The 21970-nt window shown below is 61.0% G+C and overlaps 1 protein-coding gene across 1 annotated transcript; it reads left to right on the top strand.

Annotated features, from left to right (window-relative positions):
- The first annotated feature begins 5826 nt into the window (after window positions 1-5826).
- On the top strand, window positions 5827-21885 carry znf1035 (zinc finger protein 1035). Its single transcript, XM_088621181.1, has 3 exons — window positions 5827-6236; window positions 7792-7865; window positions 10142-21885. The coding sequence occupies exon 3, from the start codon at window positions 10195-10197 to the stop codon at window positions 19582-19584; it is 9390 nt and encodes a 3129-aa protein (XP_088477307.1). The 5' UTR covers window positions 5827-6236; window positions 7792-7865; window positions 10142-10194; the 3' UTR covers window positions 19585-21885.
- The last annotated feature ends 85 nt before the right edge of the window (window positions 21886-21970 follow it).

The raw sequence follows: 21970 nt of genomic DNA, 5'->3' as shown, positions 1-21970 counted from the left end.
GAGTTTATAGGTCGCCATTAATCACCTCCTCCCATGATCCCCATGACTAGGAACTCTAATAAGGTCAATTAAGCAATCAAGTAATTGGTGCAATGAAGGGAACTCTGGTTCTCCAGGGCTGAGGGGAACTCCCAATTTGTGATCCATATGATCTCCAAATGATCAGTCAACGTTACCTGATTTTACTGACTGCACACTTGGTCCAGATCTTGTGAAACTGATGATTAAATGATTCTTTATAAAAGGAATGCCATGATCTGGCAGGAAGTCTGAGTCCCTCAGAGTAAACTGAAACCTAAATACCAGGAAAACCCAGCCATTCCTGGGAAGTGGGGCCGAATGGCAAGGTTATCCTGCCTTGTCACCAAGTATGGTCTGGTCTGGTCTCAGACGCCCAGCAAGTCTGGGGCTGGTCAATACTGGGCGAGAGAGACCGAGGGAATCAAGCCACTGGATTGTGTGTGAAGTGCTATTGGTGGACCAGTAGGTGGCATTCTGTTAGGAGAGTTTGCAGATCAAACGGAGCCTGTTTGCCCTTCTCTCTGGACTGGACCAAACCAGAACCCCAGTCCGGGAGCGCTGTGCTGTGGGGAGGGGGCTGGTCCTGTTATGAGAGGTAAGGTCTCGGGTCATTTCAAGTCCTTTCCTTAAAAACTAGGGGCTGCCGACTACCCCATCCCGGGGAGGAAGAATTTTTGCACTTACCTTTTAAGCATACGAGATAGATCCTATTCGTTCTTGCTAGCATGCTTTTTCTGCCTAGCGACAGTAAGAAAGAAACAGCAGGCACATCGTTTGATCTGCTGGTGCTCTAACCACACAGTGCTTCAGCTGAGCTGTGCCTCTTCTATTTGTATACTTCCTTCAGACCAAGTGAAAGGTGTAATTTCATTTCTGAGGAATAACGTGGTCAGTTAGAGAGAAGTACTTGAGTACTTGAAGTAATGAGAAAAACAACTCCTAATCTGGAAAGGTCGAATGAGCTACGCTGCCCTGAACCTGCTGCATGAGACCCGCTGCCTTTGACATCATCATCAGAGGCTGCTCTCAGATCTGTAGGACTGTATCCTCTCCATGCGCTTGCATAAAGGCTGGAAGAAGGATCATAACTGGTTGACCAGTGTAGGGCTTGAACCCACAACCCTGAGCTGGAGCTCGGTGGAGTGGGCAGTGAGGTGGGGGTTGCAGAGGCAGGCGGGGCGGATCTTGAAATAGGTGGGGTCTCAGGGTAAACACAGAAACGGAAAAGGAGCCGTGAGCTACGAAAACCCAGCTCTCTCGATTTACAACACGAGGCAGAAATAACCCAAACCGCAGAGAGAAAGGCCACAGCTCTTCTCCGAGCTTCCAGCTAGGCCTCGGTCTCTCTCCACAGCGCAGCCGAGCAGCTCCAAACAGGTTTCCCTCCCAGACTGACCCAAGAAACTGAAGCTCATCACTTCCGTCTGCTCCCTTCTTCCTCTGGTCCAGCACATAGCAGAGACGCTGCCCACTTCCAGGTTTTAACTCTTACCCTCCCAGTTATTTTCCACCGGTTGGTCAGGTGACTAAAGGATGGCAGGTCATTTCCTGTTGCATTCTGGGGAACGTGGTGAAGACAGGAACCGCCATCTTGCCTGCCCATACAACCCTCTTCCTGGGTATGAACAGTGTTATAGGAAATATTGGGCTACATCTGGAGCTGTCAATCTGCATGAAGCAAAACATAGTGGTGTCAACCTGGGCAAAGTGCCCATTGAAACCAGATGGTGCCAATAACAGGAACTGGTACCACACTGAAGTTGTGCTGAGACAGTCGAGTGCTTTTTGCTCAAGGTAAAAGCAGTACCTAATAAGGTAGCGATCGTGCTGAGCTGTACCCGACTGCTGAAGGGATCTCACGCTGGGGGCAGCACGGTGGCACAGTGGTTTGTACTGCTGCCTGGCAGGGCTGGAGTCCTGGGTTCAGTTCGGGACTTGACCGAGGTGCTATCTGTGTGACCTCTGACCCTGTACTGGGCGGATGGAGGGATGGAAGGATAGATCTCGTACACGGTCTGTGTGGGAGAGTGAGGCCCCTGGCCCAGCGGGTGTTCTGCTGGACACTCTACACACTCACACCTCCATGGGTTGCTGCTGTGGTGTCAGCGGACCTGTACCCTCTTATCACTGGCCGAAGAATCCAGGTGCACTGCTGTGAGGATCATGAAGATGTCTTCCACACCAAGACTTCTAGGTCCCTTTCGGATTTTGATTCCTCTACAGATTCCAGGAACTCCTGTTAATTCGTTTGCTTGAAGGGGTTTGGATGAACAACAACTGGGTCTGCGTCACTTCAGAAACAAGATGGAGTTGCCCTTGTCCTACACTCTTCTCCCATTCCTTTCCCTGTCCCTATCTCCCACTTGTCCATCCTTGTCCCATATTTCTCCTTCTCCGCTTGTCTCCTCCGTTTCTATCCCTGTGGTCCCGATTCCTCTTTTTCCTGCCGCCATGGACAAGTCTCTCCGACCGTCTTTCTCATTTCTTTTCCTCCGCCTGTACCCCACGTCTCTCCGCCCGCATTGCCGATTCCTCTTGCCCGGGCTGCGGCCCCTTCCCAGCTCGTCCCACATGGTGCCGTGTCATCCTCTGGAGTCGCAGGCAGGTGAGCCTGTCGGGTTCTGCTCTCGGCGGAGGGTTTGGAAGGAACACGCCACCTGTGATCTGGTCAGCACAATCCACCTGTGAAACCTGCAGCAATACGTGGTCCAGCTCATTAAGGAATATTATTACAGTTCTATGAAATGATTAGAGAATTAGCGAGTTCCATATCATGGATTCCATAGGGGTTACTCATCTTAAAATCGGGGAGAAAGGCCCAGGATACCTTGTAAAGTAGTGGCAGACCAGACCTCTGCGTCTGTGTGCTATGTTATGAGACAGAAGAGTAAGCAACCTAGGTGATATGTCAATTCAGACAGCCTCAAGAGTGTACAATCCCCAGGTCACAATCCACCACCTTCGCCCCCATGATCCCATGTGGGAGATCCTGGAAAGTTGCTGTCAGACTGCTGACCGGTAGCCACTGCGCAGGCCGTGTGGACTCTTGTGAGCCGCGTGTGGACTCTTGTGAGCCGCGTGGACAAGTGGTGTTGAGTGAAATCCATGTCTACGCGGTGCAGCTGGAGCCTCTGTGTGAGGAGTTCTCCAATATTTGGGGAGAGTACCTTGTGATCTCCTGCAATCCACCCATCCATCCATTTTCCGACTGCTGTATCCAGTACAGAGTCGTGGGGGAGCCACAGCCTGGCTGGAAGGTTGCCGGTTCGTATCCCTCACTTTCTCCCTCTAGGGTTCTGGGCTCATTCTCTGTCCTGTTGGGAGCGGTTCTGACACCTCGCACACTCGGGTTCGTGTCTGAAGCCCGCTGTGCTGCCCCATTACCCCCCATGGGGCAATGACTCCTTCTTGGCCAATCGGTGGTCTCCTCAGGTTCGAAAGACCAGGATGTCTCCTTGGGTGCTTCTGTCTCTCAGGAGAGGTTTTCCAGCTGAATCCGTCCGGAGACTGCCTGGCCTGGATGAATACCCGGAGGAGCTGCAGGCTTGGAACTAGGATAGTCCCGACAGTTACGCTGGAATAAAGGAGGGTTAACCCAGCTGCTGGTACACAACCCACACTTCCACCTGCGCCCTTGTTTCAAGGCTGGAGCTCAGAAGCCCACTGGGTTGACTTGGTCAGTAACTTTCCAGGATTTTACAGGTTTGCACCAGGTCCCCTCCTAACCAGCCCCTTTAACAACCTCCTCAGCGTAGGGCAATTCCATGAAGCCCAAAAATGTAAACCAATCCCAGAGTTATACCTCCTAGAAGCTGAATTTGATCCATTTCCAGAATGTCATAGCTGGACCTATTTAAGATAAGATCACTTTATTGTCCAAATACAATTTCTTGTAGTAGGAATGTGTCTTTTCATATACCCCAGCTTACTCCCCATGAGACACACAGAGAGGGAGAGAAACTTGGGGTCAGAGCGCAGGGTCAGCCATTGTACAGCACCCCTGGAGCAGCTGGGGTTAAGGGCCTTGCTCAGGGGCCCAACGGAGTAGGATTCCTCTGCTGGGTGTGGGATTACGAACCAGCAACCTTCCAGCCACAGCCGCAGATCCTGAGCCACAGAGCCATCGCACCGCCCTGGGAAGATGGGAAGCCTCTAAGGAAAACTGGGATTCCTCGCTTTGCAGAAATCTGTGTTAGTAGACCAGTATGTGTCACTCTGTCTCTCTTCTGTATCAGGAGATGTCACTCTGTCGTCTGTCTGGATCAGGAGAGTACCACCAGTGCCTCTGGTGTTCGAACAGGACTGCTGAGCCGCAGGAAGTGCAGTCGAGACTTCACACATGGATCCGAACAGCTGGTGGTTCTCAGTTGTCTTAGGGTAATATTTAGCCCTGTCACACAGAGGTCTCCAGTTCTGATGCTGGACCACCCCGAATCCAGTAGGTCTTCCTGGTTTCCCTAATTCGCCCATTCCTTAAGATAAGGAACACTTGTAGGTTATCGACCCATTAAGGGAGTAATTTGCAACACCAATCCTCGACAGCTGAAGACCATTTGGAGTTCTGTGGTCACGCGATCCCCTGGGTGATGCATTTAGCCAATCAGCAGAATAAAGAGCGCTGATAAATGGCTCTGCGTTGTTGAGGGAAAGCAAGGAGTCGGTTCAGACTCGTAGATGCAAAGGCGCTTGGAGAGCCTCAAGGAGAGAGGTTGCACTCATCCAAGGACATTCCCATTCCTCGGGATCTCCCAGTGCCTTTTATTTAGGAACAGACTAGATTTTCAATCCCAGTATGGTCTCTTCCTCTATCACATACATAGTGTGTGCAGACCGATGCCTACCTACTTGTACACAATTTCCATTTCCTTGTGGTCTTTCCTCTGATGGCCTTCTCTGCCAGGAGCCCAAGAAAAAGATGAACAGGAACCTCTCTCCTCCTGCCTGTTCTTCAGACCTCCTCTGATAAGACCCAGTGGTTTGCAGCAGCCAGTCATGCAGAGTCATGCCCCTGACATTGTCCCTCACTGCCCTTTGAGACGGAAGCCCTACTGGTCATCTAGATGGAAGACCTGCAGGGCTGGGATCTCTCCAGCGCCAGGAGAGGACACCTGGGGAACCCCCCTCTCCCCAGGTCCCTCCTCTCCTCCATCCACTCCTGCCACTCCTGGACGAGCTGGGATTCCCCGGCTCGTGTCCTGTGTCCCGGGAAGGGTCTCTTGTCCCGCCCAGAGTGTGACACACCTCCCGGTCTACGCCAGTCCTGGCCGCCCGGGGCGACTCAAGTGTGGTCAGAACCGGGCAGGTCACCCCAGCAGGGAGGAGGGGAGAGTACCTGCATTTGGGGAGAAATCGAACCCCCTCCTTACCTGTGAAGCGCTTGGGGGTCCTTTGAGACAAACATTACCTTACAGCTGCAGGTCCCTCTTGTGGTTGTGATCTGTGGTAAAACCAGGCACAGAAGGGAGAGATTAACTCCGGAGGAGCCTGGACTACACAACCCCACGCCCCAGGCTACTGACAACTCCGCACCAGGGAGGTACTTTGTGTTAATGGGGCTCTCGCAGGCTCTGAGTGGGTGTCTGAGGAGAAATCCAAGCCAAAGTAACCTTTGCTGTACCCTGGCTGCAGTGCAGAAGCCTGGCTTGTGTCTGTAATGGCTGCCTGCACCGTGCAAACTGGCCGATCTTTCCCTCTCTTGTTTCTCTCTCTCTCTCTGGCGCCATCCGTGCCCTGCCGCTGTACGACATAGTAGGGTGGGGGGAGGGGTCACACATGCCTGAGCTACAGACCTGTGCTGCTGCTCCTGCACGCTGAGCCCCGGCCCCTTTCCGGTGCCAACTGCTCCCCCCTGCTGGCGCCCCCGGCGGGTGACGTCATCAACGCGCGCCGGTGGTTTTTCTGATCGAATATATTTTCTTTGCTCGGGGCTGCCGAAGAAGGAGGAGGAGGAGGGGGGGGTGGTGCTGCGCGCCACATTGTTCGTGCAGTCGCGCCGCCGAGCGTGGAAAAAGGAAGAGAAAGAAAGCAAGGCAAAAAGAGAGAGAGAGAGAGGGGAGGGGAAAAAGGGCGAGAGGTTGCTTTATTTTTTTCTTTTCCACTGTGGGAAGTCGGAATCGCCATTCGAGGAGGGGAAGGGAGAGGATGTCGGAGGAGAAGGGGTAGCGCCTGTGTCTGCAAGCGGGCACAGTGGTACCGATTCGGGGCGGGCAGGCACGGTGAGTAAGCGCTCTCAGGAATGTGCTCCTGCATTTCAGCCCTCCTGACGGGTGGGCTGCAGAAGCGGCAGTCGCCAGGCAAGGCGCCGTGTCTGGCTGCGGAGCACGCCGAGGACTAACGGAAGTGTGATTTTGCGCTGGCAGAGGAAGAGGGAGACATTTGTGAAACCCCCCCCCCGTTTCTGTGCGAATGGCCGTCGGGTCCGTTTCGCTTCCGAGCCGTACCGGACCGAACCCGAGGGCTTCCTCCACCCAGAGCGCAATCAATCACAAAATTATTATTTTTCGTTACAGTCGGCGTGGGCAGTTTCTGTCTGCCTCTCTCTCTCTCTCTCTCTGCCCGCCTGCACTCGTGTCTGGTGCGGACGGGCTCGGTTCTCCCGTCCCGTCGGGTTCCCGGTCTCGCAGAACCCGCAGGGCGGAGTCGGCGCGGCGTCCCGACTTGTTTGGAAAAATACGATTCGTTTTTATTTTTCTTCAGCTGCAGTTCTGCTCATGCTCAACCGCTTCCAAGTGTGCAGCACGGTTTCCCGGTATCGGCTCTTTCCCGCAGAGCAATGCAAGGTTTCTGGAAATTATTACAAATCACTGTGCTGATTAGTTTGTATGTGTTGGACATCTTCCGTATACATTTATTTTATTCTCCAATCCTTGATTTGCTCTGGATTTTACACTGCAGGCCCTTTTTAGGACTAGATAACAAAAATGGTGTCGATTTTGGTAGTTATGATAACAATGAAATTAATTGTTATCTATTTAGTTAGGATTTTTCAATGGAACTTTTTACATTTCAAAAATATCTCGATATAGTGGACATTAATGTGTTTATCGGTCATGATGCAGTGTTGCTGAAAGTTGGTTTTGGCTAAATAAGTCTCCCTTCAATAATTCTTGTGTAAAAAAATGAAGACGTGAAAAACAGTAAAACTATAGCTGTTGGACACCGTGTCTGTCTAGTCTTCTGCACTGGGACTGGACAGTCCTGCAGGCACACTTGCTGGTTCTCCAGGACTCAAGATTCAAACAGCTGTCATCCTGGTCCTGGAGGGTCAGTCAGTCAGTCAGTCAGTCAAAGCATGGTCTAATAAGACTGGACCAGCTGTCATCCTGGTGTAACAGGACTGGACCTGAACCACTGGACTGGCTGTCCTCCTGGTCTAACAAGACTGGACCTGAACCACTAGACCTGCTGTCCTCCCAGTGTAATAGGACTGGACCTGAACCACTGGACCAGCTGTCCTCCCTGTGTAACAGGACTGGACCTGAACCACTGGACTGGCTGTTCTCCTGGTCTAACAAGACTGCACCTGAACCACTGGACCAGCTGTCCTCCTGGTGTAACAGGACTGGACCTGAACCACTGGACCGGCTGTCCTCCTGGTCTAACAAGACTAGAGCATCTTAACCAGTGGATCACTCTGCCTCAGTGTGTATGGCTGAGTGCACTGTGAGCTGTGGAGAATAGTGCTGCCGGGTCGAGCTGAAGTGAATGATTACACTGTTGTCTCCACCCATAGAAGCTCACTGAAGCCCCTTTCTTTGTGCTGTTTGGCAGACTCTTCCCTGGACCAGCTCTCCTTGCCGTCAGCTGTCTGGAGTCTCGAGGACCGGACATCTGCGCCACTCCAGGTGGGTACCAGGACGTTTTCAAGAGGTGGTGTGCCAGAGAGTCCCCCAGGAATGCTGTGTCGAGCGTCACCAGCGCCCTGGTCCTTGAGCTGCTTGGGGTACTGGGGTGCGTGGACTGTGAAGTGTAAAAAGGGGGCAAGTTCAGTGGGTCTGTGCATAACATGTTGGAAGGGGGCGTGGCTCACATGACACATGACAGAAGTGGGTGTGGCTCAGTGGTTAAGTACACATGTTGGAAGGGGGCGTGGCTCAGTGGTTAAGTACACATGTCGGAAGGGGGCGTGGCTCAGCGGTTAAGGACTCATGCGGGAGGGGGGCGTGGCTCCACGGTCAAGTGCACATGACAGAAGTGGGCGTGTCTCAGTGGTTAAGTACACATGACAGAAGTGGGCGTGTCTCAGTGGTTAAGTACACATGACAGAAGTGGGCGTGTCTCAGTGGTTAGGTACACGTTGGAGGGGGTGTGGCTCAGTGGGGGGTATTGAATGGGGGCGTGGCTCTGACAGGTGAGCGTGACCCTGGAACAGGACTGCCCTTCCTCCTGCTCCAGTCCAGGATATCCATCCATCCCTCCGTCCATCCTTCACTGTCTTATTCCTTCACTTTATCCAGTTCAGGGTCGCGGGGGAGCTGCAGGCCTTGCCGTCCAGCAGTGGGTGTGGGTGTGGTACGCCCTGGCCGGGATGCAGGCTGCTGCAGAGCAGACACACACACCAGGGCCAATTGTCTCAGACACTGTAGCACCCCAGATTCGGAGCTGAACCCCTGGGCCCTGTGGCACCCCAGTGCAGCACATGCAGCCGGAAATGAACAGTTCAGCAGTTTGCCCGTTTCAGAGTGCCAATCTAGACTTGAGAAAAAACTCTGCGCTTGTCGAATGGAAACTGCGCAGCCCTGTGGTTAACCACGAGCGCGAGCCTCTGTCTCTGTCGCCGCGCGGTCTGCTGTCCCCGGCGGTACAGATGGCGGGAAGGAGGTATTAATTCGTGAATGACGATTGTGTGGTAAGGCGTCTTCAGATCGCCCCGACTCCTGTTTCCTGTGGAAGGAGATTCTGACAGTGAGTAACAGTCTTACCCCCCCAGTCTAGTGTTACAGTAGAGCCGGGGATAGCCGGGTGTCACACAGCGGGAGGTATCCGTCCGGATTCTCTGGAGACAGCGGGACAAACGGGCACCGGGCCTGGACGGGACAAAGAACAGGCCCGACCTGTTCCCCACGCAGTCATTCTGCTGTCTGCAGACCTGGGGACCCCAGGATTCTCCCCGCAGTCGAGACTGAAGGCAAGGGGGTGATAGGACCCCCAGAATCTTCAGACCGCTGGCTCCTTTCTTCTGGGGGGCGGGTGGGGGTCCGAGGGCCTGGTCACGCCTGGCAGCGTGATGACGAGAGCCCTGGAGTGCCCCCCCGCACCTCGTCAGTGACCCCCTCGGTTCACTTGGCCATGGATGCCAGGATCTCATCCAGCTGGATTATCGGCTTATGCCACGTGGCCGGGCAGCTTGTTCCCAACACCCATCACAGGACGCACACACTCACACCTCCTGGACAGGACACCAGTCCATCACAGAGCAGACATAGACACACACACACCTCCTGGACAGGACACCAGTCCATCACAGAGCAGACATAGACACACACACTCACACATCCTGGACAGGACACCAGTCCATCACAGAGCAGACATAGACACACACACTCACGCATCCTGGACAGGACACCAGTCCATCACAGAGCAGACATAGACACACACACTCACACCTCCTGGACAGGACACCAGTCCATCACAGAGCAGACATAGACACACACTCACACCTCCTGGACAGGACACCAGTCCATCACAGAGCAGACACAGACACACACACTCACACCTCCTGGACAGGACATCAGTCCATCACAGAGCAGACACAGACACACACACTCACACATCCTGGACAGGACACCAGTCCATCACAGAGCAGACAGACACGCACCAGAGCCAGTTTTCCCAGAAAACAAGTAACCCACCAGCATGTCTTTGGAAATAGGAGCACCCAGAGGAAACCAGTGCAAACATGGGGGGAACATACAAACTCCAGACACCCCAGGATCCGCAACCAAGGCAGCACTGCGAGCTAATCACTGGGCCACCACCACCTGCGCGTTGCTCCTTAATGAAGCTGACCGTCACAGAGCCATAAACGGGTCTGCGAGGTGCTGAAGCTGTTTGACTGCGCGTGTCCGTGTTGGGCATGAGACCGCGGCGGCACTGACCATGTGATCCTGTTGCGTTTCAGGACTTTGACACCCAGGACATCCCAACCCTCGCCCCTCCCCACCGAGAAGGAGCATGGCGCACCACGCTGGGGGTGACGTCAGGTTGCGCCCCAAGCCTCTGGGGGGGGAGGGCGTGGCGGCGGCGGCGGCGGGGGGGGGGTCAGACGAGGACCTCACCAGACACATCGAGAACCTGATCGCCCAGGAGCTCGGCGCCTGCTGCCTCTCCGACCTGGAGAACTCCTCGGAGCTTTCCCAGCCCCTGCCGGAGGGGGGGTGCAGGAACGAGGGGGCTGCCCCCCTGGGAGAGACCGGGGCGGCTCTGGCCCTGCCTTGGCGCGTGTCACAGTCTTCCCAGGGGCCACCCTCCCCGGCGGGACATGGCGGCGGCTCTCCACTGTCCTCTCCGACAGATCCCCAGCCCGCAGTGGCTGCGGGCACCACGAACAGCGCCTCCTCCTGGAACATGGATCAGTACTCGGATGTCAGCAGCTGCTCTGAGCCGGACACGGACAAGACGCTGGAGGAGTGGGGTGCGTGGGAGAGAGAGGGGGCACTGTCGCCGCTCTGGCAGGCCGCCTCTAGCCTTTCGCAAAACAGTTTGCCGGACCTCCTGGACATCGGGGCCGCGGAGGGCGCTGATCCCGAAAAGGGCCGCGGGAGGGAGGTGTCCCTCTCGGAGGAGGAGGAGGGTGGAGACGGCCCGGCGGAGTCTCTCGCCTGTGCAGGAGATCCGTTGCCCTCCCCGCTGGCTGATGGGAGAGCCGGGACCGGAGGTGGCGTCGGGCCGGGGAGCTCGTCCTTGGGTGTGGGCGTGCCGACGAAGGCGCACCGCGCCCTGGACAGCGCCGGGAGCCCGCTGGACCAGTATTCCAACATCAGCAGCCCCCCCGAGGGCGAGGACAAGAGGTCGTTCTCCGGAGAGGATGCCGACGACGATGACGACGACGACGACGACGATCCGAGGCTTCGGCGGCGACCGGTAGACCCTAAGCAAACGCAGAAGTCAGGTGCTGAACCCAGTGCCGACTGTCCGCAAGACAGCGACTCCAGCTGCGGCCCTGTGGAGGCTGCTCCTGCCGGGGCTGAGAGCACTGGCCCGGAACCGCCAGCAGGGGGCGACGGTGAAGCGTGCCGGCACGCTCCCGACATGGCAGAGCAGTATTCCGATGTCAGCAACTGCTCGGCCGGGGTTCCGGGCAATGACCTCCCCGAGCCGGAGAGAGACGGCGGCCCGGATTCTCCGCAGGGGAGGGTAGGAGATTTGGAGAGAGAAGAGCCTAGCTGCTTATCCGAGGAAGCTTGTCAGCCTTGGCAGCGGGAAGAGGGGGATTCCGGGACGGCCCGGAGAGACCTGGACGATTCTACATCCAAGGGTGATCCTGGTCCACCCAGACTTGTCGTGATGGATCAGGAACCCGGCAGCAGGGGCCTGGCAGAGGAAGACCGAATTGTGAGCCCGACTCCTCGCCACTTGGGCGTCGAGCCAGAGCCTCCAGTGCTGGTGTTCTTGGAGCCCCAGTGCCGGCCCCCCGCGGCGACTGGGAAGGAAACTCCGCCATCCCATAGCTCCGCCCACGACGGCGCCGGGGAGCACAGAATGGAAACAAGCCCCGCGCGGCCAGGAAGCTCGGCGACGCGCGAAGGAGGAGCCAAGCTCGCCGGCGAGGAAGAGGCGACGACCGGGAACGGTGGCCAGGACGAGGGAGCGGACGGAGATGTCGGCCTCGCCTCGCTTGCAGGGGGTTTATCGACGGCCAGCGACTCTCCCGCCAGGGACGACGCCTCTTATCCTGAGCGGGCGGGGAGCGGAGCACAGGACGGAGGTCCCGGCGCGGCGCGGTCTTTGGAATGCCCTGAGGGATCCAGGCGGGAGTCGGGAGATTCAACAGCGCAGGAAGGGATCGCAGTGAGCTCCCCCGTGATCCGGGATGATCACGGAGGAGTGGAAGACCGCGGAGCTGAGGAGGAGGGGGAGGCTTGTCGGCCTCCTGCGGGAGAGGCAGGAAGTGTCCCAGCTGACCCGCCGCCGGTAGCTGCCGGCCCCCGAGGGACCCCGGAAGCAGCCGCGAGTTTTGCTTCGCCTCGCCGGGTGCAGAGGCTGCTGTTCCCGGTGGTCGTCCTGAAGAAGTCCCCCCGGCCGGAGAGCGGGAGGATGGTCTACCGCTGTGGCCAGTGCCACGAGAGGGTGGCGGACCTGAGCCGGCTCATCGAGCACCACCACGTCCACGCCGGCCCCCCGCCGAGCCTGTGCTCGTGCACGACCTGCGGCAGGTTCTTCACCAGCGAGGGCCTCGCCCGGGCACACCTCTGTGGGCAGTGGCGGGGCAGCGGGGCCCTCCTCTTCTCCGGCGGCGGCGGCGGGGGTCAGCCGGGGGCGCCCGCGTGGGGCAGCGGTGGCCGGATGAAGTGCCGGCACTGCAGCCTGCGCTTCCAGCGGCGGTACGAGCTGCACAAGCACGAGAGGAAGCACACCGGCGTGACCCCGTACCGCTGCAAGCAGTGCGGGCGGTACTTCGCCCAGAGCTCCAGCCTGAACCGGCACATGAAGTCCGCGGCGCTGGGGGGGAAGTGGAGCACCTGCAAGCCGGGGAAGTCGGAGGTCGCCGATGGCGAGGAACAAGGTCCCCGGTTCACCTGGATCCGAACGCCTCCCAAGATCCCGCCCGGCCACCCTCACGCCTGGATGGCCAGGTGCTACGTGAAGCTGGTGGACTTCCGGCGGGGGCCCGGGGAGCGGCCGGGCCCCGCCGCCGCCGTGGCCCATACCGCGGGCCCCCACGTCTGCGGAGTGTGCGGGAAGGCCTTCCGGAAGCAGTCGCTGCTGCTGGTGCACAGCCGGGCCCACGCCGACGAGAGGCCCTTCAAGTGCTTCACCTGCCCCAAGACCTTCAAGTTCTCCTGCAACAGGTACTCGCACATGAAGCTGAAGTGCGCCGGCAGCGCCGCCCACCGGGCCCGCCTGATGGCCCGGCTGAAGAACGCGGAGGGGGGTCCGTACAAGTGCGTCCTCTGCCCCCGCCTCTTCAAGTACTCCTTCAACCGCCTGCGCCACATGCGGCACCAGTGCCTCAAGGCGTTCGCCCAGCGGGGGCTCGGCCGGAAGGGCGGGCTGTTCAAGTGCGCCCTGTGCTCCAGCACCTTCTCCAACACCTCCAACCGGAACCGGCACATGCGGCAGGTCTGCCTCAAGGACTTCACCCGCCGGGAGCAGCGGCGGGCCCGCAAGGACGCGCCGGACCCGCCGGACCCGCGGAGGCGGCAGGAGCTGCAGAGCTGGCGCGAGCGGGGCAAGGCGGACCTCCGCCACCCGTGCCCCCACTGCCCGGCCACCTTCGCCTTCTCGTCCGGCAGGAGCCGCCACATGCACAAGCACCAGCTCGCCGGCAAGGCCGGGGCGAGGGCCGGGCCGGCGGCGCCCGTCCCTCCCCGCGCCCCCCCAGAGGCCGGGCCCCGGGGCGGCCAGGGGGGTGAGGAGGGGCCCGACGCCGGGGGCCCCCAGCCGTTCCCCTGCTGCTACTGCCAGAAGAGCTTCCGCAAGCTGCACCAGCTGAAGACGCACCAGCGCACGCACACCGGAGAGCGGCCGTACCGCTGCCAGGAGTGCGGCAACAGCTTCGTGCAGAGCGCCCACCTCCGCCGCCACCTCCTGACGCACAGGAAGAAGATCCGCTGCCTGGTCTGCAAGAAGGTCTTCGGCGCCGTCGGCGACCTGATCAAGCACCGGCAGGCCCACGCGCAGAAGGGGATGCTGCAGTGCCCCGAGTGCCCGCAGCAGTTCAGGTACCCTTCCTTCCTGCGCCGGCACCTCCGCGCCCACCAGCGGCGGGGCCCGCTGGAGTGCGAGGTCTGCCAGCGTAGCTTCGGCGGGCTGGAGCAGTACCACCGGCACCTGGACGGCCACCGGGGGCAGACGGAGTTCACCTGCGCCACCTGCGGCGGCGTCTTCGGCAGCCTCCGGGCCCTGAAGCTCCACCGCAACTTCCACGCGAGCAGGTGCCCCGGGCAGCACCGGTGCCGCTACTGCGGCAAGCTGTACAGCTCCTCCGGCACGCTCGCCCGGCACGTGCGCATCCACACCGGGGAGAAGCCCTTCCGCTGCTATGGCTGCGGCCAGCGGTTCGCCCGGCAGGAAGCCCTGAAGGCCCACGGGCCCAAGTGCCCCGGTCCGCCCGCGGACCCGCCGGCGGGCCCCTGCAGGGGCGAGCCGGAGGCGAGAGGGGCCGACGAGCCGTTCAAATGCAGGTTCTGCCCCAAAACCTTCAGCTGGGGCAGCAGCTTGTACAAGCACCACATGAACCACAGGGACAAGGTGATCTTTCCCTGCTCCAAGTGCGGCAGGTGCTACAGTAAGCTCTGGCTGGGGGCCCACGAGCGGTCGTGCGAGGGGCCCCAGGCCGAGGCGGGCGGCGCCGCCCCGCCCGCCGGGGGGGTCACCTACTCCTGCGGGGGGTGTGGGCGCTGCTTCAGCCAGAAGGACAGCCGGGACGTCCACCAGGGGCGCTGCCCGGCCTTCGCGCCTGATCCCGGGCCTCGGGGGAGGGAGGAAGACCGGAAGTTCAGGTGCCGGTACTGCCCCAAGTCCTTCATGTGGCCCAGCAGCCTGACCAAGCACCATCTGAACCACAAGGACAACGTGGTCTGGCCCTGCTCCAAGTGCGGGAGGTGCTACAAAAAGGTCCGGCTCACGGCCCACGAGAGGTCCTGTGACGGCCCGCAGCCCGGCGCGGCCCCGACCCCGCCCTCCGCCGCCAACGCCAACGCCAACGCCAACGCCAACGCCAACGCCAACGCCAACGCCAACGCCAACGCCAACGCCAACGCCTGCAGCAGGTGCGGGCGGCGCTTTGCCAGGGTGTATTACCTCAACGTCCACCAGAGCAAGTGCAGAGGCCCCCGAGCCCCCGGGCTCCCCGCCGAGCCGACCGCGGCGGCGGTGCCGGCGATCTCCGAGGACGGCGCAGCCGAGGAGGAGGAGGAGGAGGAGGAGGAGGAGGAGGGGGGGGGGGAGAAGAAGTTCAGGTGCAGCTACTGCCCCATGTCCTTCGCCCGGCCCGGCAGCCTAGAGAAGCACCACCAGAACCACCGGGAGAAGAAGGTGTTCCCCTGCTACAAGTGCGGCCAGTGCTTCAGGAAGGTCTGGCTGGGCGCCCACGAGCGAGCCTGCTCCTTCCTGCAGGCCGGCGGCGCCTCCGTCCTCGCCGCGCCCAAGCCCCACGCCTGCGGGCAGGGCTTCGCCAGGACGGACAACCGCGACGCCCACCAGAGGACCTGCGGCGGCCTGGAGGCCCAGTGGGCGCCGCAGGAGGAGCCAGCGGGCAGCGGGAAGCCGGCCGCGAGAATGGCCCAGTGCCCCCACTGCCCCAAGTTCTTCTCCATGGGGAGCAAGCTCCGGAGGCACGTGCTCATCCACACGGGCGTGAGGCCCTTTCCCTGCGTGCACTGCGGCCGGACCTTCCCCCGCATGGACCAGTGCTGCTCGCACGAGGCCCGCTGCGACGGCGTCTTCCGGGCGCGGAGGGCGCGGAGGGGGCGGGGCGCCGGCGCCGCGCGAGAGCCCGAGGGGGAGGCGGCGGGTGGCGAGGGGGACCGGGGCGCCCCCGAGCCGACGGAGCAGGCAGGAGAAGGGGAGGGCAAGTACCGGTGCAAGTTCTGCGGCAAGGCCTTCTCCCGGTCCAGGAACCTCCGGCGGCACATCCTGACCCACACCGACGTCAAGCCCTACCGCTGCGAGAGCTGTGGCAGCTGCTTCTCCCGCTACGACCACCTCAAGGTCCACCGCAGTCGCTGCAGGGGCCGCAGGCTCCAGCCGCAGGTCCGGGTGGTCAAGCTCAGCCTGGGCGACCCGGGCGCCGGCCCCGGGGACGAGGGCCCGGAGAGGGAGCGGCAGGAGGACGAAGGGGCCCACAGGTGCGCCCACTGCGACAAGGTGTTCGGTGTCCGCAGCAGCCTGGCCCGGCACGTGGCCATGCTGCACACCGCCAACAAGCCCTTCCGCTGCCTGCGCTGCTCCCACACCTTCACCATGCTGCGGGCGCTCAAGTCGCACCAGCTCAAGTGCAAGGGCAGCTTCTCCTCTTCCTCCTCCGGCACCCAGACGGACCCCCCGCAGGACGTCCAGGAGGAGGCCGAGGAGAAGCCCTGCCGGGAGACCACCAAGCTCCTGATCAGGATCCAGCGCCACTACTCGGACCTGCGGCCCTTCCGGTGCTCCTACTGCGGCCTGCGGTTCAAGACGAAGTCGCAGAGGGAGTCGCACGTCCGCCTGCACACGGGGGAGAAGCCCTTCGGCTGCGCCGGCTGCGGCCAGCACTTCATGCGGCGGGACTACCTCAAGCGCCACCTGTTCAGGTGCAAGGTGCTGCCCTCGCCGGGCCAGGGCGCGCTCTGCGACCGCTGCGGGGAGGTCTTCGCCTCCTGGGACCGGCTCCTGGAGCACCAGGGGGCTTGCGCGGTGCCGCCCAAGTCGCCTGACCGCCGCGCAAGGCCCCCCGCCGGGGCCCCCCCGGGGTCCCCCCAGCAGACGAAGGGGTTTTCCTGCGCCACCTGCGGCGAGCGCTTCCTGCTCTTCTCCCAGCTCCAGCACCACTTCCTGTCCTTGCACAGGGAGGACAGCTACCCCCTGGGCTCGCAGAGGCCCGGCAGAACCGGGCCGGCGCCGCCGCCGCGTGTGCACATCAAGCAGGAGCCGGCGGACGAGGGATACGATCAAAGCCCGCAGACCGCGGGGCCTCCGCCGCTGGGGCAGGGCAGCCCCCCCAGGGCCGCCCCCGGGCTCGGGCAGAAGCCCTGCGTGTGCCCTCACTGCGCCATGCGCTTCTGCAACCAGGGCGCCCTGAGCATGCACGTCCGCACGCACTCCGGGGAGTGGCCCTTCTCCTGCTCCCGGTGCCACAAGGCCTACCTGCGCAGGGACCTGCTGAACAAGCACCAGAAGAGGTGCAGGGCCCCCCCGCCGGCGGCGGCCGCGGTGAAGGCGGAGCCGCCCTCGGAAATCGACCCCCGCGCCGGCTTCTCCTCGGAGGACATGGTGCTGGTCATCAACAGCCGGTCGCGGGCCACGGGCACAGGGGTGCTGCAGACCGCCTTCTCCTGCAAGCCGGGCAGCAAGGAGTCGCCCCAGCCTCCGGAGCCGGCGGAGACCCCCGAGCGCCGCCCGTCCCCCCCGCCGCGGGGCTCGGACCAGTTCCAGTGCTCGCGGTGCGGCCAGGGCTTTCCGGACGGCCTGCTGCTCGTCGCCCACCTGGAGGAGCACGGGCGCGAGGACTGGGCCGGCCGGGGGCGCCCGTGCGACCAGTGCGGGAAGACCTTCGCTAGCCAGAGCCTCCTGCTGAGCCACCGCAAGCTGCACGGCGTCCGGCTGCCCTACGCCTGCGGCGCGTGTCCCAGGACCTTCCGCTTCGCGTCCGACCTGGAGCGGCACAAGGCCTTCCACAACCCGGAGAAGCCCTTCCCCTGCGGGCTCTGCGGGCTGCGCTTCGGCAGCAGCACCGCGCTGGCCCAGCACTGCACGGCCCGGCACCGCGGCGCGGGCGGGCACCGGTACAGGTGCCCGGAGTGCGGCCGGATCTACATGACCTTGAAGTCGTACCGGCGCCACTGCCGCCTCAAGCACGAGGAAGGCCAGAGGCTGGAGCCGCTGCTGGTGCCCGTCCTGCCCGGCGACCAGCCGCCGCCGCCGCCGCCACCGCCCCCGCCGCCGCCGCAGGGAGAGGAGGAGGAGGAGGAGGTGGACGTGGAGGTGGAGATTGAGAGCGAGGGGGAGGGGGGCAAGGCCGAGGACGAGGAGGAGGAGGAAGAGGAGGAGGAGGACGACGACGAGGACTCGGACTCGGCGCCGTACTTCCCCTGCCACGTCTGCGGCAAGACCTTCACCACCTCGGAGAGCCTGGAGGACCACCAGCGCTGCCACCTGGGCGAGAAGCCCCACGAGTGCGCCGAGTGCGGCCGCTGCTTCTTCCAGCTGGCGCACCTGCAGCAGCACCAGCGCAGCCACAGGACGGAGTTCCAGTGCCTGCTCTGCGGCCGCGGCTTCGTCTCGCTCTTCGCGCTGCGCAAGCACAAGCGCACCCACGGCAAGGGCCGCCCGCACCGCTGCCCCCGCTGCGCCCTGAGCTTCCGCGGCCCCTCCGGCCTGGCCGCGCACCTGGCCACCCACCGGGGCGACAACTTCCCCTGCGACCTCTGCGACCTCACCTTCTCCTGCAAGCTGAGCCGCGCCCTGCACCGCCGGGCGCACGCCGCGCCGGGCCCCCTGCCGCCCTCCCCGCCCCCGCCCGCCCCCGACTGCCAGTGCGCCGCCTGCCTCCAGGGCTCCCCGGACCCCGGGCAGCCCGCGGAGCACAGCGGGTCCGATCTCAGGAAGCACCAGCTGTCCCACCAGCTCCAGAAGTCGCTGACCTACCAGTGCACCCGGTGCCACATGGCCTTCGCCTACCTGACCCACTTCACCAACCACATGAAGCGGCACGCCAGGGAGGGCGCGGGGGCGGGCGGCGGGGAGGAAGTGGGCGGGAACCAGTGCCCCTACTGCCCCAGGAGCTTCGCCGCCTTCGCCCAGCTCAGCAAGCACCTGGGCACCCACGCCGCGGCCAAGCCCTACCAGTGCCACACCTGCGGCCGGCGCTTCATGCGCAAGAGCAACCTGACGGTGCACCAGCGCAGCCACGTGGGGCAGGCGCAGTACGAGTGCACCGAGTGCGGGGGCAGCTTCCCGGGCATCGACGCCTTCAGGCAGCACGGCTGCGCCCGCTGGCAGCCCGCCGGCCAGGATCGCCCCCCGCCCCCGCCCCCTGCCCCGCCCCGGCCGCCGCCGGAGCCCGAGCCCGGCCCCCGCCCTCCCACCGGCCCCTGGGGGGAGCCCCCCTCCCTGGAGTGCCCCGTCTGCGCCAAGCGCTTCTCCTGCCCGCGGAAGCTGCGGGAGCACCAGCGCTGCCACTCGGCCAAGCGGCCCTTCCAGTGCCCGGCGTGCGGCAAGCGCTTCCTGAAGCCGGCGCACCTGCGCAAGCACCAGGAGGTGCACCAGCGCCAGTACACCTGCGCCACGTGCCCGCACACCTTCAGCAGCATGAGGGCCTACCTGCAGCACCAGGGCCGCCACAGCCGGGAGCGGCCGCACCCCGAGCCGGCGCGGCACGAGGGGACGCACGCCGAGGCGGGCGGCGCAGGCGGGGGCGCGGGCGCGGGCGGGGTGTTCCAGTGCGACATGTGCTGGAAGACCTTCAGCCAGGCCGCCTACCTGCGGCGCCACCAGGAGAGCCACGTGGGCGAGGTGGTGTACGAGTGCACCGAGTGCGACAAGGCCTTCGCCTCCTTCCAGCTGCTGCAGCAGCACCAGGGCGCCCACGCCCCGCCCCCCCCGCCGGCCGCCGCGCCGCAGGGCTCCCAGGACGCCCCCTTCCCCATCCTGCTGATGCGCAGCGCCCCGGTGGAGTTCGTCGTCAACGGGGACTTCGTGCACTAGCGCCGCGTCTCCGCGGAGACGTCCCGCGCGGCAGTGCAGAACGCCGGGGCGAGCCGGGAGAAGAGCGCCCAAAGGTCAACCCTCCGGTTTTTAAAGGGCAACCCCTCCGTCTCGCCAGGAACGTGTGTGACTGGGGTCCGAGCGGGTTCGAAGGCCGCCGGCTGTGGCCGCGGTCAGAGTCCAGTTCGCCCAGAGCCCCGGCCACCACCCCTGTCGGAGACGCCCCGCTAATACCCGCGTCCACCTGCGTCCAGCAGGCTGGCCTCCGCGGTGTGATCTGGACCCTTGGCTCCCCTCAGCCGAGCCCCTGTGCACCGCCGGGAGAGTCCGGAGGGATGGGTGTCGCTGGCTGTGTGGAGTCGGGATGCCACTCCCCTTGCGGAGCGGCGCGGTCCGCTCCAGGTTTTATAGCGCTGCACTGCGGGCTGCGGCTGGACTCTCCCCCTCGCTCCGTCTCTCTGCCCCCTCCCTGAGCGCGCGCTCGTCCTGCGGACCTGTGGTGCCCCGGGGTCAGTATTAGTGCCCGGCGCTCGGACCCTGCAGGTGTCGGTGTTGTCCTCTGTCCGCCTACGTCTCCCCCCTGTCTCGCTCCGCTGGGCAGGTGGCGGAAACCGTCGTGACGGTGTGTTCCTCTGTGGCGTTTTTTGTGTGTGTTTTATACGTTCGTTTCTACGTTTTCGGGCTGTGACCAGACACGGTTGTTTTCAAGCTCGAGGATTAATTGTTTGAAAAAAATATTCTCCTCGACCTCGGTCCAGTTCTGGAGCGAGGCGTGGTGTCGGGGGCTGGCTGGGGCTCGACCTAGCCGGTCTCCCTCCGAGATGTTTCATTGTTACGGTTTAAGCTGAAAGACTTAAAGATGAAAAAAGAAAAACTTTTTTTTTCTAAGAATGGTTTTCAAGGTCACAGGATAAAAAGAGAGTGAAGAACGGCCAACTCTTTGAGGTTTCCCCTGTTTCGTTGAAGGTTTTATCTTTTAAACACACTCGGAACAGAAATGAACTGACAGATACAGATGTGATGGGTTTTGGTTTGGCGTTTTGGTTTATACTTTTTACTTTGAGCGTTGGAGTAAGAAACTGAAATTTTTCTATGGCAGATTTTTTCCACAAAAATAGAATCTCCAGTTCTTACAGGAGGCCCTAAATGTAGTTATTATTTTATACGAGAACCTTCGGTGAAGCTGTTAAACTGATGATACAGAGCTGATTCAGGTTGTTCAGGAGCTGGAGTGAACGCCTGCTGATCTCTCGGGGTTTAAAGGTTCTTGCTCGAAGGCTGTTACAGCCCCACCCTTTCCAGTCTGTTCCTGGGCAGTTCCTGGGCTTGACATTAATTGGTTAATTGTTTATTGAGCAGGAGCAGCAGAGCTGGTAAGGCGCTGGCTGTCTGCAGTCCTGGCCTGGAGCGGACTGGGAGAGCAGCTCGGTGGGGTCAGAGTCTTTTGTTGCTGTTGACAGAATTTTTTAACAAGTGTTTTTTTTTTCCTTAACGGGGAGCGAATCATTATTTCATGGAAAATAAGATTTGTCTTTTTCAAAGGTCGCAGTCTCTGTCCTTGACCATTTCTCTCTTGTATGCATATGTATATGTATATATTTTTATTTACTTGGTTTTCTGTTTTTGTCATTTACTCACAATCCAGACTGTACAGTTTAAAACAGGTGGAAGGTGGAAAGAGAGACGTTTTGCCCTCACTATACTTCCCAATAGGTAAGGAGTGGGGGACCCCAGAAAGTTACTTTTTAGGTCCACTAGTCTTGGTCCTATGGAAGTACAGGCTCTTGTAGTTTCAGGGGCTGAACTGAGCCAGTTCCTGTCCTCATGAGCCCAGATTCACCGTGACCTTTAACCCCTGACTGAAGAGCCCCAGAGCCCCTGAAGGACTGGGGTCTCAGGGACTGAACTGAGCCAGTTACTGTCCTCATGAGCCCAGACTCACAGTGACCTTTAACCCCTGACTGAAGCCCCCCAGAGCCCCTGGACGGTTCCTAGGTTGTCTGTTGGTCTGGAAGCTGGGGTCCTTTATTCCATTCTGCTTGAGTCACTCAGTTCCTCCCCCACTCCTCTGTTTTGTCTGCTCAGTCTTTTTGGGGGTGCTGGTTGGTTTTGGGGTCCCTGGGCCTCTCGTTCCCTCTTCCCTTTCTTCCTGTTTTATCCAAATGGTTCATTTCTCACCTCCTTTCCGGAAACTCGCAGACATTGTTGACATAGCACTACCCTTAGACTTTCCCATGGAAAGGAAGAAACTGTCACATTGTGATTTATTCTTGATTCTAATAAAAAATTCTTTGGACTAGCTGAGACTTCGTATGAATGTGCCTGTTTATCATATTTGTGAGTCTGTTTAAACTGGTATGTCTAAATCTTTAAGTACCCATGTACT

Source organism: Lepisosteus platostomus, chromosome 26 (assembly GCF_059453375.1).
Source record: "Lepisosteus platostomus isolate fLepPlt1 chromosome 26, fLepPlt1.hap1, whole genome shotgun sequence".
NCBI lineage: Eukaryota > Metazoa > Chordata > Actinopteri > Semionotiformes > Lepisosteidae > Lepisosteus > Lepisosteus platostomus.
This window is presented reverse-complemented; position numbering and strand designations above follow the sequence as displayed.

What these genes read in the sequence shown, in the direction of transcription:
- znf1035 (XM_088621181.1), top strand. Translation starts at nt 10,195, where the DNA reads ATGGCGCACCACGCTGGGGGTGACGTCAGGTTGCGCCCCAAGCCTCTG.